The 14,447-nt window shown below is 53.6% G+C and overlaps 1 protein-coding gene across 1 annotated transcript in view; it reads right to left on the bottom strand.

Annotated features, from left to right (window-relative positions):
* Fam129b (family with sequence similarity 129 member B) overlaps positions 1-14,037 on the bottom strand; it is a 51,139-nt gene extending 37,102 nt beyond the window's left edge. The window contains exon 1 of the mRNA XM_005346031.3: positions 13,795-14,037. Within this exon, the coding sequence (XP_005346088.1) occupies positions 13,795-13,849 (55 nt within the window). The 5' untranslated portion in view covers positions 13,850-14,037. The remainder of the gene's footprint in view (positions 1-13,794) is intronic.
* Between the last annotated feature and the right edge of the window lie 410 nt (positions 14,038-14,447).

Here is a 14,447-nt window from a genome sequence, read left to right on the forward strand (position 1 = left end):
GTGCTGGGATTAAAGGCGTGCGCGCCACCATCGCCCAGCTCACAGTACTCTTTTTAATTTGATACATTCATACATTCACTGCTTTAAAAAAAAAAATCAGGAAAAGAGCTGGGTGTGGTGAAACACACCTTTAATCCAAGCACTCAGGAGGCAGAGGCAGGGGTGGGGATCTCTGAGTTCAAGGACAGCATGGTCTACAGAGTGAGTTCCAGGACAGCCAGGACTACAGAGAAACCCTGTTTGCGGTGGTAGAGGTAGGCGATTACACATTCCCTTTTCCTGGTTACATAGTATACCATTGGATAACACACCTATTGCTACAGTGTTCCACTCGCCTGTTTCAGAGCCCTGCTGTACCATTTGGTTACATGCTAAGCTAGTCTAACTCTCCCTTAAAGTGGCTGCATAGGTTTAACCTAGGCAGGGCTGATTCTCTTTCCTCTAAACCTGTGGGTGTGTGGACCACCAATCTCTTCAGGCCACCCCTTCCCGCCTGGCCTTTGAAAGTCCCGCGGCTTCAGCCACAGTAGCTCACCACTTGGAATCTTTCCTCCTAGGGACACAAGTTCCCAGCTCCCCCAGCACACTGAGAGGCCAGCAACAGGACCCCAAGCACCACACCTCTCTGAGACAGGTACAAGGACTGAAGTCACCAAGCAAGTCAAAGTACTTGCCTCAGACCTGAACCCACTCAGGGGACCCCAGGCCACCAGGAAGTTGTTTCATCTCTGACAGGAGAGCAAATGACAATGATTATTCCATGGGACAGAAGCAAGCTGTCACAGAAAGGTGTCAACATCACAGCAGCCAACTGAACAGGTCTCTGCAATGGCAGGACCTAGGTATTTGGGCTTGGCAGCCACCAGCTTAATGCCAAGCACACAGGGGTCTCTCGGTCTCCACACACTTCTGAACCTATTATATCCCAAGAATGGGGCTGAGAGTCCACCTGGCCCCTACCTGTCACACTAAGGATTCAACCAAGACCAGAGATTGAGGTCAGGAGCCCAGGAAAGGACCAGCCAGATCAAGAACAAATCCCTGGCCTTATCCTCCGGAACAAGAACAAGAACAAAGACCTGAACGCCAGTGAGTCACACTATGGGGAATACACGCAGAGAGGAAGGAAGCCCTGGGTAGTAGATGCACGCACCTTAAGTCTGTGGCCTCAGACAAAGCAGGCCCAGACCACTCCTTCCAAGAGGACAGAGACAAAGGCCATGGTCTCCAGCATCTGCCTCCAGCACCCCAAATCCACACCCACACATACTTGTGAACCCCCTGGCCCTCATGCAAAGAGTTCCAAGATCCTCTGCCTCTTTTTGGAACTTATTTATGTTTTTATTTTATCTGCATGAATTTTTTGCTGGTGTATATTGCGTACAGCTGGTACACACCCATGGAAGTCAGATGAGAGCTTTGGTTCCCTTGGATCTGGAATTACGGAGGGTTGTAAGCCACCACATGGGTGCTGGGACTTGAACCCAGGTTCTTTGCAAGAGTAACTAGTGTGCTTAACCACTGAATCATCTCTCCAGTCCTAAGTGGCATCTTTTTATTCTCACACATGGTACTAAGCACCATGGTGTCCATCATCACAGAGCAGTGACTGCCAGACAGATTCAAAACCTTTGCAACCATTAAGGATTAGTGACATCCTGTCTTAGAGCAAATGAAACAGTTACCGGACTGGCCTAAGGGCCCTTGGCCAGTAGATGGAAGAGCAGGCCGTCACCACCAAAGCCCCTCTTCTAGTTGGAGTTTCCATTGTTGTGATACAACACAGCAATCAAAAGGCAAGTTTGGGAAGAAAAGGGTTCATTTGACTTATATTTATTTGCTGTTCATCACCAAAGGAAATCAGGACAGGAACTCAAGAAGGGCAGGAGCTGATGCAGACACCATGGAGGGGTGCTGCTTACTGGCTTGCTTCCCCTTGCTTGCTCAGCCTATTTTCTCATAGAACCCAGGACCACCAGCCCAGGGATGGCACCACACACCACAGGCTGGCCCCTTCCCCATTGATCACTAATTGAGAAAATGCCTTACAGCTGCATCTCAAGGAGGCATTTCCTCAGCTGAGACTCCTTCCTTCCTCTCTGATGACTCTAGCTTGGTCAAGTTGACATAAAACCAGCCAGTACTGCCACTCTCCACCCAGGGAAGCCCAGTGGCGCCAGACCTCAGGTGCTACAAATATCTTAGTAAGGACTGCAGCCAGGGCAGTCCCCCGCAACCCCCAATACAGGGGCTACAGAAAGAGACTGAGAGTCCTGTAATGTCCTTCAGTCTCTATAACATGACTCCAAGGTACAGAGGAGCCTGGAAGGGTCTGGAGATGTCAGAACAGCGCACTAAGAGGAAAACGAAGCTCAGAGGAGGCAGGTGTCAGGCAAGGTTACACATAACTCTGAGTTCCAGTCTTTTTGCTGATTGGCCTCTTAAAAACTCTCCATGTGATTGGGGGCGGGGGAGGACAGCCCCTAACTGCACAGGAAGTCTGCTGGGCCCCGTGTGGGGGTGGAGAGGCCCAAGCCAGCAGGGCAAGACCCCAAGCAGCTAGTCTTGGATTCCACAAAAGTCTCCACAGGAAAACAGGAAAGCTGAGCTGCATGTGCAGCCTGCAACAACCCCGCCTAGAAGGATGAGGGGTCGCTAAGAAAATAACCCCTTTGCACAGTGCAGAAGCCCCTGCCTCAGGCCAAGACTAAAGGACTAACTTCTGGGGCCCTAGCCAGAGCCACACCAGACACACAAAGGGCCTACTATGTTCACCTACTGGACTCACACCGTCTCCCCTAAAGAAGGGGAAACTGAGGCCCAGAGACACACTGGAGAGCCGCCCTATAGCCGTTCCTAGGGGAGTGGGTCCAGCTTCCCACAAGGAGGGGCAATCTGTCCCCCCTCCCCTTTTCCTGGCAGCCTTAAATACAGGGTGGGGGTGGGAGGAGAGTGGGGCTTTGGCTATTTTTAACCAAATATAACTTTCTGTCTGTGAGTGGACAAGCCCGGGCCGTCCTCAGACACAGGCCGTCTGTGAGCTGCACAGAGTCTGCCTTGCTCAATGAGGACTTGTTTGTTTACTCAGTTTTCAAATTATACCCCTGCAGCCTGGCCCAGCCCAGTCACCCTTCCCTGGTTGGGTCTGTGCTGGTCCTTGGCGGGGAAGGCAGTCAGGCTTTCTGTCCAATTCCGTGGCCTCTGGATTGTGGGCTCTTCCTTTCCACTCTCGGGGCCTCGGTTCACTCAGTGGTGAAATGAAGGCCAAGAGCAGTTAGATCGATTGGTCTGTCCCTCCGTCCTTCCTCCCACCCTTCCTTCCCTTTGTTCTCTCGCCACAGGGTCTCCTTGCTTGTCCCAGGCTGGCCTTGACCTTGTACTCCTCCTAGCCTTCTGACCTTTAGATCATTTCCATCGCACCACCCGAGAGACAGGGGTGTCCAGGCCAGAGGAAGAAAAACTCACCTGCTGCCCAACAGCAACTTCAAGGCGAAGGCAGGGACCCTGGGGGCCAGGCAATTCTAAGTAAACTTGTGGATTCCAAAACTTAAGCTCCCATCTCCCACTCTCCCCACACCCTTCACATTCCCTAGAGCTGCCCTAGCTGGGTGGAGACACAGGCCTTTAATTCCAGCAGAGGCAGGCAGGTCTCTGAGTTTAAAGCCAGCCAGGTCTACAAAGTGAGTTCCAGGACAGCCAGGGCTACACAGAAAAACCCTGTCTCAAAAAACAAACACAAACAAACAAACAAAAAAGAATCACAGCTGGGTGTGGTGGCTCATGCTTTTAATCTCTGCACTCAGGAGGCGAAGGCAGGCACATCTTTGTGATTTGAAAGATAGCCTGATCTACATAGTGAGTTTCAGCTCGGCTAAATAGAAAACAAACCCACACGCACACGCACACACACACACGCACACACACACACACAGAGCACCAGCTATGATGACGCATAACCTGTAGATTTCAGGATTTGGGGAGCTGAGGCAGGAATACTGCTGCAAATTAAGGTCAGCCTGGACTATGCGGTGAGACTATTTCACCTGGGGGATTGCTTACAGAGCACGCACACAGCCTGGAGTTCAGTCCCCAGCACCACATGAAACTAGACATGTGGCACACACCTGTGACCCCAGCATGAGGGAGGCCAGAGTACAGGAATCAGAAGGTTAGGCTGTCATCACCATGTCCCTGACCTGTCACAGGCCAAGAACTCTACAGAACCTTTAGATATTCCAAAGGCAAGTAATGGGGTCACTGTTTCTTTTCTTTCCTTCTTTCTTTTTTTTTTTTTTTTTTTTTTTTTTTTTTTTTTTTCAAGACAGGGTTTCTCTGTGCAGCCCTGGCTGTCCTGGAACTCACTCTGTAGACCAGGCTGGCCTAGAACCTACAGAGATCCACCTGCCTCTGCCTTCTGAGTGCTGGGATTAAAGGTGTGCGCCACCACTGCCCAGCCATTCTTCCCTCCTTACTTTCACCTGCAGCTCCGAGGAGGGACCATGACCACCATGACCACAACCACACAGCTTTGTCCCTGGCAGAAGCCTTCTGTTGCCCCATCACAAACAGGCACACGGCCTCCTGATGGAGTGTTCAAAGCCAGAGTGCACTTAGGAAAGCATAAACATCCACTGTGTCCATCATGCAACCACAGCGTGCTTGCTGGAACCTTCCTGGCCTGCACAAGAGCTCCACAAAATCAACTCTTGTGTGGCGGCTTCAGTCCAGTGTGCAGCTTACCCTGGGGTCTGAGATGGCTTTGAGAACAAGCCCTGCCTCCCTCAGCAGGATATCTGTGCACCAGACATCCATCCACCATGCCTACTTCGTTCCTTGATTGAAACTGCTGCACTCTCGACACTGGCTTAGTGATCACCCATGAAGAGCAGCAAAGAGAAGAAGGGTCCCGAGTGGGGACAAAATGAAGGGCCTGCCAAAGTCCCTTGGCACTCAGACTGTGTGGCCTGCTACCTGTAGAGAGGGAACATGGGGTTCACACTTTACAAGCCACAATTTAGTCATCCTCCTGGATGCTCGGATACCCAGTCTGCACAGATATCCTTTCTCCACTTTCTTTTTTGTTGTTGTTGCCCGGTTTTATTTATTTGTTTGTTTGTTTATTTCAGGACAGGGTTTCTCTGTAGCATTGGAGCCTGTCCTGGAACTTGCTCTTGTAGCCCAGGCTGGCCTCAAACTCAGAGATCCGCCTGCCTCTGCCCCCCCCCCCCCAGTGCTGGGATTAAAAGCGTGCGCCTTTACCACCCGGCTTCAGCTTTCTTATTTTGATTTCTGTTTATATCTTATTTATTTTGTGTGTCTGGGGGAGGGGACACACACACCACTACACATGTGTGGCGGTCGGGGGACAATGTGCAGCATTGGGTTGCAGGGGTCAGCTAGGTCATCAGGCTTTGTGGCAGGCTCCTCTACCTGAGCCATTTCACTGGCTCCCAGCCTGGCACTTCCTTGTGAGAGAGGGGACTTCCTGAGTAGGAGTCCTTCCATGAACTCAGCTGTTGCTGAGACACCAGGAAACCCTGCCACACAGTTTCACTGACCCAAACCCGCATGGTGACCCAGTACGGCTGGAATCTGTGAAGCCCACATCTCAGACTCGGAGTCATCAGGTAGGAGAGCGAGCCTCCCGACATCAGAAGGGTAAAAGTGGAGGCTGAGGGAGGCCATTCTCCATCCAAGAGCATGCAGGAGCTCTCAAAACTGGTGCACATCAGACGCTCCCCCCACTCGTCACTGTCACTGAGGCCTTGGCCACTCCACCCCTACCTGGGTATGGCCTTCACCACCTACCCCCATGCTCAGCCCACCACCACAACTGGGTGTCACTTCCACCTGGGAATGAGCCAAGGCTTCCCCAGGTCTGTCAGGGCAAGGCCCCTCCTCTTCAAGGCCAACACACAGCTCCTTCCACCCCATATTCCCCCACCTTCCGTGCGAGAACACAGCCAGCCAGGAAGCTCCAAGCAAATGACCACTGAGAAAGTTTGATCAGCCTGTCCCCAGCACAGGAAGAGCTTTGTAACTGTCTTGGCTTCCTTTTAAATTGAGCACTCTGTCACGGGTTTGTGTGTGTGTGTGTTTGGGGGTGGAGGCCCTCGAGAATACCAGGGCACACGTGGGGAGGACAACGTCACAGAGTCAGTCTTCCCTTTCACCACAGATCTGGGGATTGGACGCCGGAGTTGGGTCTGCACAGTGCGCATTTTCCCTGCTGGACCACTTACTGGCTATCATGTAACCCAGGCTGGCATCCAACTGGATACAGAGCCTGGGATGATTCTGAACCCTGACCCTCCTGCTCCAATCTCCTGAGTGTTGGGATTACAGGCATGCACCATTAAACCCAGATGAAATTCCATAACTATTGACTGAGCGGATAAAGGAAAAATAACCAGGATGTCAGGGGTCAGAGTGCATCACCTGGAGAAGGTCTGAGAGGCATGAACCACTGTTTCCACACAGTAACCCACCTGGCAGGGCCTTGAGAGTCCTGGGAAAGGGTTTTCAAAGGCAGAGAATTCCCAAAAGAGGGTACTGACCTTGAGGTCACAAATGGGGAGACCAATCAGAGAGGCACAACCTCTGGACAGGATCACACAGCAAATAATCGACAGGACCAGGTTCAGATTCATAAATCTAATTCTGGACACACGGTGTCTTTATCTTCTGTGTCCCAACTCAAGACAGACACAGAGTGGACAACGCTGGGGGAACCACAGCCCCACCCCACAGCTCTGCACACACAGGCTGAATACCTCAGGGGTCCTGAACCAAAGGCTGGTGTTGCTCAGGCTAGGACATGCCTGCTTCCTGGGACACTGGCTGGCCACACGCGAGGGGGCAGACAAATTGGCCATGTCTCCTGAGGTGTCAAGCAGGCCCAGTAGAGTAACAACCAAAAAAGCCATCATGTGGGATGGACAAGCCCAGATGTTTTGAAAGCCCTTGCCATGTAAACATGACAGTTTGATTCCCCAGAACCCAAGTAAAGGTGGAAGAAGAGAACCACAGAGGCATCCTCCGGTCTCCCATGTGCACCACACACATCACACACATACACACAGACAATAAAAAAAAAAAATGTAAAAGCTGGGTGGTTGTGGTGCACATCTTTGATCCCAGCGCTCAGGAGGCAGAGGCAAGTGGGTCTCTGAGTTTGAATGCAAGCTGGTTTAGAGAGTGAGTTTCAGGACAGCCAGGGCGACAACAGGAAACCCCGTCTCAAAAAACCAAAAACCAAACAAACAAAAATAAATTTAAGCTACCAATCAAACTGAGGTCACAGCTCAGTCTGCGCTTGCTGAGCACGCATCAGGCCCTGCGAACAGCACAGCAGTGCCATAGAGCTGCAATGGCAGCACGCGGTGGAGGTGAGAGGACCAGGAGCTACAGAGCAAGTTCAAGGCCAACCTCAGATACGTGAGACCCCGTCTCAAAACAAAATAAAATAGCTGTCATTCACTCACTGCCACCCTACACTGCACTATCCAAAGATTACCATGCTGCTCTATGATGGCAAAACAGCCTCCATCTTTTACAGAGAACCCTGAGGCCCAGGGACACCGATTCATCTAGAGACAGAGCCCAAGCCCCCCCCCCACACACACACACACAAAGCCTTGCTGGGGTACCCGCTCAGATCCCTGCTTCCCATTCACCGTCCACTGTGGCAGCCGACCCACGGTCCCTTCATCACGGGTTGGAGTCAGCACATTTCCTCACGGGACCGGGTCCCAAGTGGGCGGGGCACCACACAGGCAGCACTTCCGGTTCTCCCAGTTTCACCATCAAGCCTCCTCGGTGACTCAGGCCCTGAAACTCCACCTAGAGAGGAGCGTGCTCCCCACTCGGGCTTCAGAAAGCCCTTCTTCCCCAGGCAGGGAAGTGGGTGGGGGTGGGGCCGGGGAGGAAAAGGCAGCGCAGGAATCTGTAACCGCAGGATGATGCTTCTGTGACAGTGTGTAGTGAGTGAGTCAAGAGCTCTGCCTGGGGAGGGGGTGGGGCAGACTGTGAGTCTCAGACTGAGTAATGCCTCCGCCGTGGTGGGATATAGCTGGGCAGCCTACCAGAGCCTCTGGCCCAAGCCTACAGTCCCCCTCCTCTCCCTCCTGCCAGGCCCCTGTCTGTGTCTCTCTGGGGCCTTTCCCACACTGTCCCCCTGCGAATCATAGCTATGCAGTCACAGTGGGGACTTCGTCACTAAGGCCTTGCTCTCGCTGCTTCCTGCCTTCCATGGAGGTAATTCTGAGAGATGATCCAGGCAGAGGACGGCATGGCACAGAGTAAGTGCTCAGTTAAAAGAGTTGGGCTGGGCTGTGGCTCAGTTGGTAGAGCTCTAGCCTAACACACGTGAGGCCCTGGGTTTGATTCCCACCTCAAATCTTAACACTCAAGAGGTACAAGGTCATCCTCAGCTATCCTGTGAGTTTGAGGACAGCCTGGATTATAAAAGGCTGTGTCTAAATAAATAAATAAAACTATTTTAGCATTCACAGCCTGAGAACCGCCCCTCCCTTCTCTATCACCCGCCATTCTCAGACAGGAAATAGACCAGCCCCTGTGGGCAGCAGGCCAGGGGAGCAGTTACTGGGGCCACATACCCAGAGGCCACAGACTTCAGTCCGTGCTAACAACTCACGGGCAGTCCCTTCAAATGCACTAGCATCTAACAGATGCTCAGAGAGGTCCCCTGGGCTCCCAGGAGGGATCCTTCCTGGACGCGTCCAGATGAATAAAAGAGGCAGGGTAGGGGTAGAATATGCAGGATGAATCTGGCTTCAGCAGGGCGGCCAAGCACAGCCAGGGAGGAATCAGGCAGAGGAGACTGTGCTAAGAACCAACAGGGCAGGAACAACCCAAAGGCAACACTGAGAGAATGGCTAAGAAACACCTCACCTGGAAAGACGTGCAGACTATGGAAAAGATGTTTACTGCAAATGTTTAGAAAAAGAGGCAAGACACACAGTGTTGAGTCACAGTCCCAGCAACCTACCACCACGATTGGGCAGGCTACAAAAGGACGACGTGGTCAGGCAGGGGGTGGGTGAGCCGCCCTTCTTGTCTTTCAGCTTCATTCCTTAGGCGGCAGGAGGCAGGGAGGGCGGGCTATGGCCCAGTTTGGGATTAGAAAGGTCTCTTTTGGCAGCCTGTGTGGGAAGGCCTGGAGGGTGAGGTGGGAGGCCCCCAGGAGGCCAGAGCACAGACTAAAGGGTGGGAGAGGACCAAATAGAAGACTAGAGGAGGCTGGGGGGAGGGGAGAGCAAGAAAGCCAACAAAAGCACATTATGTAAGACTCAACACTAGAGATAGCAGAGTGCCCAGACAGCTTCACCCAGAGAGGCTGTCCCAGGCCTGGATCAAGCATCCGGCGGCAGCCTGCAAAGTCTCTGGGCAAAGGCCCCATGACAATTAGGCAGCAGGGAGTGGGGAGTGGAACACCTACAACTTTCACTCCTGCACCTGGAGCCACTTTTACAAGTGGAGAGGTAGAGGTGTGGGGGTTGCTAAGATCAATCTGCAAACAGATATTATTTGCTTTTCTTGACAAATAAACATGATCCCTTTTTCATAGCCGGTTATCACAAAGGGCGATAACCCAGTAATAAAGTAGGTCTTGGCAGAAGGATATGAAATGTTTGCCACCTTCCAAAGGCTAAGCATGGATGTATTCATATTCCCCAGAAGTTCTCCTTGATGCTTCTGATAACAGCTCCTAGCACAAGCTGTATATAGGATGTTTAAGCAGCACAATGTATACTACAAGATGCCAGTAAAAACCCAAGCAGCCGTTACCAGGGCCATGGACAAATAACACTGCCCCAGGCACAGAATGGCACTTCGAGTGGAAGGAAAAAAACAGCTATCGGAGTGAGCCAATAGGGAAGAGGTGACCAGACAAATGATTTCTTCTGCAGAGCGATGGCCAAGAAAGAAAGATAGAAGATCTGGTTTTTATACATCCCCTCCTAAAGTGTCCAGGTGCACACTGCTTTGGCAATTTGGCGAAGGCTGCCTAGGGTTGAGAGAACAGGGAGGGTGGGGTGTGGTGGCTACTGATGGGTTCAGGGTGTATTTCGAGCAGGCTGAAATGTCCCCAGATTACGTGTGGAGATGGTTGCTCACCTCAGTCAATACAGTAAAAAACATTCTCTGTGGGTAGACGGTACAGGGTGTGGAACTGGGTCTCAGTAAAGTGTGGTTTTTTAAAAAAGAATTAGCCAGGAGCAGGGAGAGCAGGGCAGGTGGGTGGAACTCGCAGGAGCATTAAGGGCTGGCGCAGTCTGCCCTCTGTGGGGCAATTCTCGCACCTTTACTGAGCGGTGACCCACAACGGTGGAACCCCTGAGGATGTCCTGGAGAAGGGGGGATTTCCCCCATGGCAGCCAGCTCTCCCCCTGCAGCTCAGGTGCCGGTCTCCAGCCCTCACTTGCAGCATCCTGGTTTCTGCATGAAATCCCTCAAAGGGCACAAAAGGCGTTTGAGAGTCCTGTCGTCTATCTCGTGGAAAGGCTGGTCTGGCGTAGCTCAGTCGTTTGTCTATCTTCTGGTTCCTTCTGCACACCCTGCTGCCACTGACCCTGCCACTAATCTCTCAACCCGCACCACACAGACCACGTCCACCACACAGAGCTGCCACAGTGAAAGAAGCCAGGAATCAAGGCTTCTGAAAAACTGGTTTCTCCTCAAATCCAGGGAACTGGCCAATCTGACTTCAGAGACAGGACAAACCTCACCCACCCCTTTGAACGTCAACATTAGAGGGAATCTAATCACAGAAACCCCAGAACAATCTCACTAATATGATGTTTGCTGAGTGCTTCTGCCCAAGTACTAGGTTGGGTAGCACCTTATCTGTGCTGAGCCACCAGATCCTCCCAGCAGCACCTAGCTACCATTGTCATTCCCATCTCACTGATAAGGACACGGCGATTCAATCCTCAGTAAATGGGAGGGCAGGGGTGTGCGGTGGCACAGACCTGTAATCCCAGCTAGTCAGGACTTGAGAAACAAAAGGAGCTTAGATTCAAGTCCTGCCTGGGCTACAAATTGAGTTCAAGGCAGCCTGGGCAACTTAGTAAAACTGTCTCAAAATAACAATAATAAAGGCTTGAGAAACACCTCAATGGTGGAGGAGGGCTTACAAAGAAAAGAGAGAGGGCTGGAGAGATGGCTCACTGGTTAAGAACATTGTTCTTGCAGGATGTGGGCTTGATTCCCAGCACCCCCACTGCAGCTAACCACCATCTCTAACTCCAGCTCCAGGGGGTCTGATGCCGGTCCTTCTCAGAGCAAGACCACATTCAGTGCGCAGACATACATGGGAGCAAAACACTCATACACTGACCGAAAGTCAGTCAGCTAATATTTGTGCAGTCTGAGTCCGGACTTAAAGTTGTTCCAGTCAGGTCTGTAGGGAATTTTAGTCCCTCATAACTAGAAGGGACTTCAGCCACCTGGTGCCACACCCCATTCTGTTCATATCCAGGGAAAATAAGCAGCCCCTAGGTGACAATGGTTCCCTAGCTCTCAGGCCCATTCCACACCAAGTGCACAAACCACCCTGCTACCAGCATCGCCAGCGCTGGGCAGGAACAAGCCTCTGCTTGCCAGAGGCTTTGAAATCGCAGGATAAAAGGTGCCGGGGCAGCAAAACAGCACCCTGGGTAAGAGCACGCCTGACCTTTGCCAGGACTTGCAGGCTGGCATTCACCTGCTCACCTGCTAGGGGAGGGGACAAGGCTGCCAGCCAAGCCGCAGCACCCTGACAGGCCTGGGAGCTTGAGGGCCCTGTGGGAAGGGGTGTTCCCACAGCTGACACTTCAGCAGGTAGGGAGGGCTCTGGAATGTCAATCATCTGCTGTGGAGTCCTCCAGTACCTGCTGGGTGGGGTGAGGAGAGTGAACGGGTGGCTGGAGATGGCAAAAACAAGACCCCATTTCCCTCCAACAGATTCTAAGGAAGTTCTTCTCTCTGTTGGGCTGCCTTCTTACAGTCCCCCACCAGACACTTCAGGACCCCACTCCCTCCAGGTGAGCTTGCCATGGAATCTAAGGCATCTAAGGGGGTTATTAATAGCACTTAAGTGTTAGGAGGAGAGGCAAGCAGGCTGAGTGGGCACAACCCTCTTTTTCTCAGTCACAAAACAAACTCAGCCCTCTCCAGAGGAGGCCACTTTACCTTCCCTGGCTCAGGATCCACTCCGGGAATTGGCCAGTAGGGCAGAGGTGGGTTCTCAGCCCATGACTTGGGAAGGTGGGAGCTCTGGGTGTGGGGAAAGGAAAAAACCCACTGAAGTAGGGCACACCCCACCCATGCTTGCTGAGAGCCCTGAGAGGAGGCCCTGAATGGAGGGACTGTTACAGAACCCTAGGAGGTTGCCACCAACAGGGAAGGGACAGGAAGGCTCCGCCCGGCCCTTCCTGAGTCCAGACCTAGTCCTACAAGGAGGCCTTCCAGGACTTAACCCCCAACTGTTGTTCTAAGTCACCATGTCTGTGCCCAACTTCAGGGCTGGCACAAAGGGAAGCTCAAGCCACCAGCTCAGGCCCAGTCACTGGGCAGTCCTTCTCTGGCCCCTTCTTTGTACCCTGCTAGGATAGATAGAGGGAGGTGGGGGAGAATAAGGGGCACCTGTCATTGTTCTCAAAGGGTCCCTGCTTTCAAGAGAATGTGGGGTAGGCACTCAGCAGGACATCAAGACCACGTAGGGGACGCCACAGTACAGGGAGACAAGATCAGGGGATCTTATCTTCTTCATGTTCTCCAAGAACCCCAACTGGTTGGCACCCCATGTCTCGGTGCCTGCTCTATGCCCTGTACTAAGCAACACCAACCCCTTTCAAAGATAACACCTAGGCTCTAGGGCATTAAGAGACCGGTTCAAGATCACACACCTAGGCAAAAAGCTAAAATTACATTCAGGACTGCCTGGCCTGACCTGCCCGTGTCGTCAGTCCAAACTAAGTTTGGGGACAGCCTGAGATTCTCATCCAGTTTCCCATTCTCCACAATCAACCCAAGATGCTGAACTCCTCCTCCAAAGACTTGGGAGAAGCAACTCCTTCTTGAGAAGTGTTCACCATGCCTTGACAGGCGGAGCACAAGGCTAGCTGAAGGACCGCACTGGGAGGCTGGACACTGACCCTGAAGGAGTCAGCCCTGGCCATGACCAGCCGCCCCTCTAAGCTGTAGAGCCAGCACTCTGCTGAAATGGAGCCAACTCAAAGGCCAGGGACCTGGCCCTTCTAGGGCACCCCATCTTTCCTTAGCCCCACTCTCCACGTGAGGTCCCAGGCCTTCCAAGGGCCCATCCCCCTGGAAGCTTCAGCCACGTGTACGGGGACTGAAGCCAGGGAGAGGTGGGACAGGTCGGCTGCGCGGGGAAGTCAGGAAGCTCTGACTAAGTGTGGCAGAGTCCGGAGTAGTGAGTGGGTAGGCTTGGAACGTTGCTGGGAAGATGAGGATGCGACCCCGCGGTCACGCGATCTACGGTATAGGTGCAGGGTTCTGGCCTGACGGGGCTCCGAGAGGAGCAAGTTCCAGCAGAGAAATGGAGTCTCAGGCTCCTCAAAGGGGGGAAGGGAACACATATTAAGGCCTGGAAGGCCCGCTAAGCTGAGAGAGAACAAGATCGGAGAAAGGGCAAGGGTCTGACCGGCTACGTCCCGCCCCGGGCCTTGACTCTCCGGGACCCCCTCCCCGACCCAGCGAAGGCGGAGGCGTGGCCCGGGGTGCCCCGCGGAGCCCGAGGCCGGCGTGACGCTGAGCGGTCCTCACCTGCGATGTGCTGGCGTCGCGCGTCATCCAGGTGTGTGGACAGCACGTCTCCCATGGCGAGGAGAAGCCGCGGCCGGATCCGCCCCTACTACTCAGACGGACGCCGCTGGCGCCATGGAGTCCGCAGGCCCCACTCCCGCCGCCCCGCAGCCCCGCAGCCCCGCAGTCGTCTGGGCTCCGCTCCACTCCCACCGAGATCTCAGCCGCGTCCCGCCTGCCCGCCCGTCGCCGTAGCCTCTCCAGCCGGCGCCCAGGCCCCGTTGCCCGCCCCGCCCCGCCCCGCCAGGACAGACCACGCCTCCGACAGAGCCACGCCCTCCTCTCCAGTACAGGGAGGGCGGGGACCTCTAGACAGCGGGCAGACTTAGACAAAGAGAAGATCCCCGGAAGGGAGACCCGGGACAGACGCGCCGGGTGTGCGCCAAATTCAGATAGCAAAGAAGAAAAGGCTGGTGGGGGCATCGCAGAAAACTGGGCGCCCTGGGGACTGCAGCCAGAGCGTCTCCCCTCCTTCCTCATGCCGAGGAGGATGTAGGGACTGCAAGGGGACGCCTGGACGGACATGCGGGAATTCAGCATTCCTCCTGTTCCTCGTCTTGCCCCCTGCCCCCAGTCTCGTCCGCAGCTGCCCGCACTAGGGAAGTCCCTTGGCC

The sequence above is a fragment of the Microtus ochrogaster genome, chromosome 4, assembly GCF_000317375.1.
Source record: "Microtus ochrogaster isolate Prairie Vole_2 chromosome 4, MicOch1.0, whole genome shotgun sequence".
Classification (NCBI taxonomy): domain Eukaryota; kingdom Metazoa; phylum Chordata; class Mammalia; order Rodentia; family Cricetidae; genus Microtus; species Microtus ochrogaster.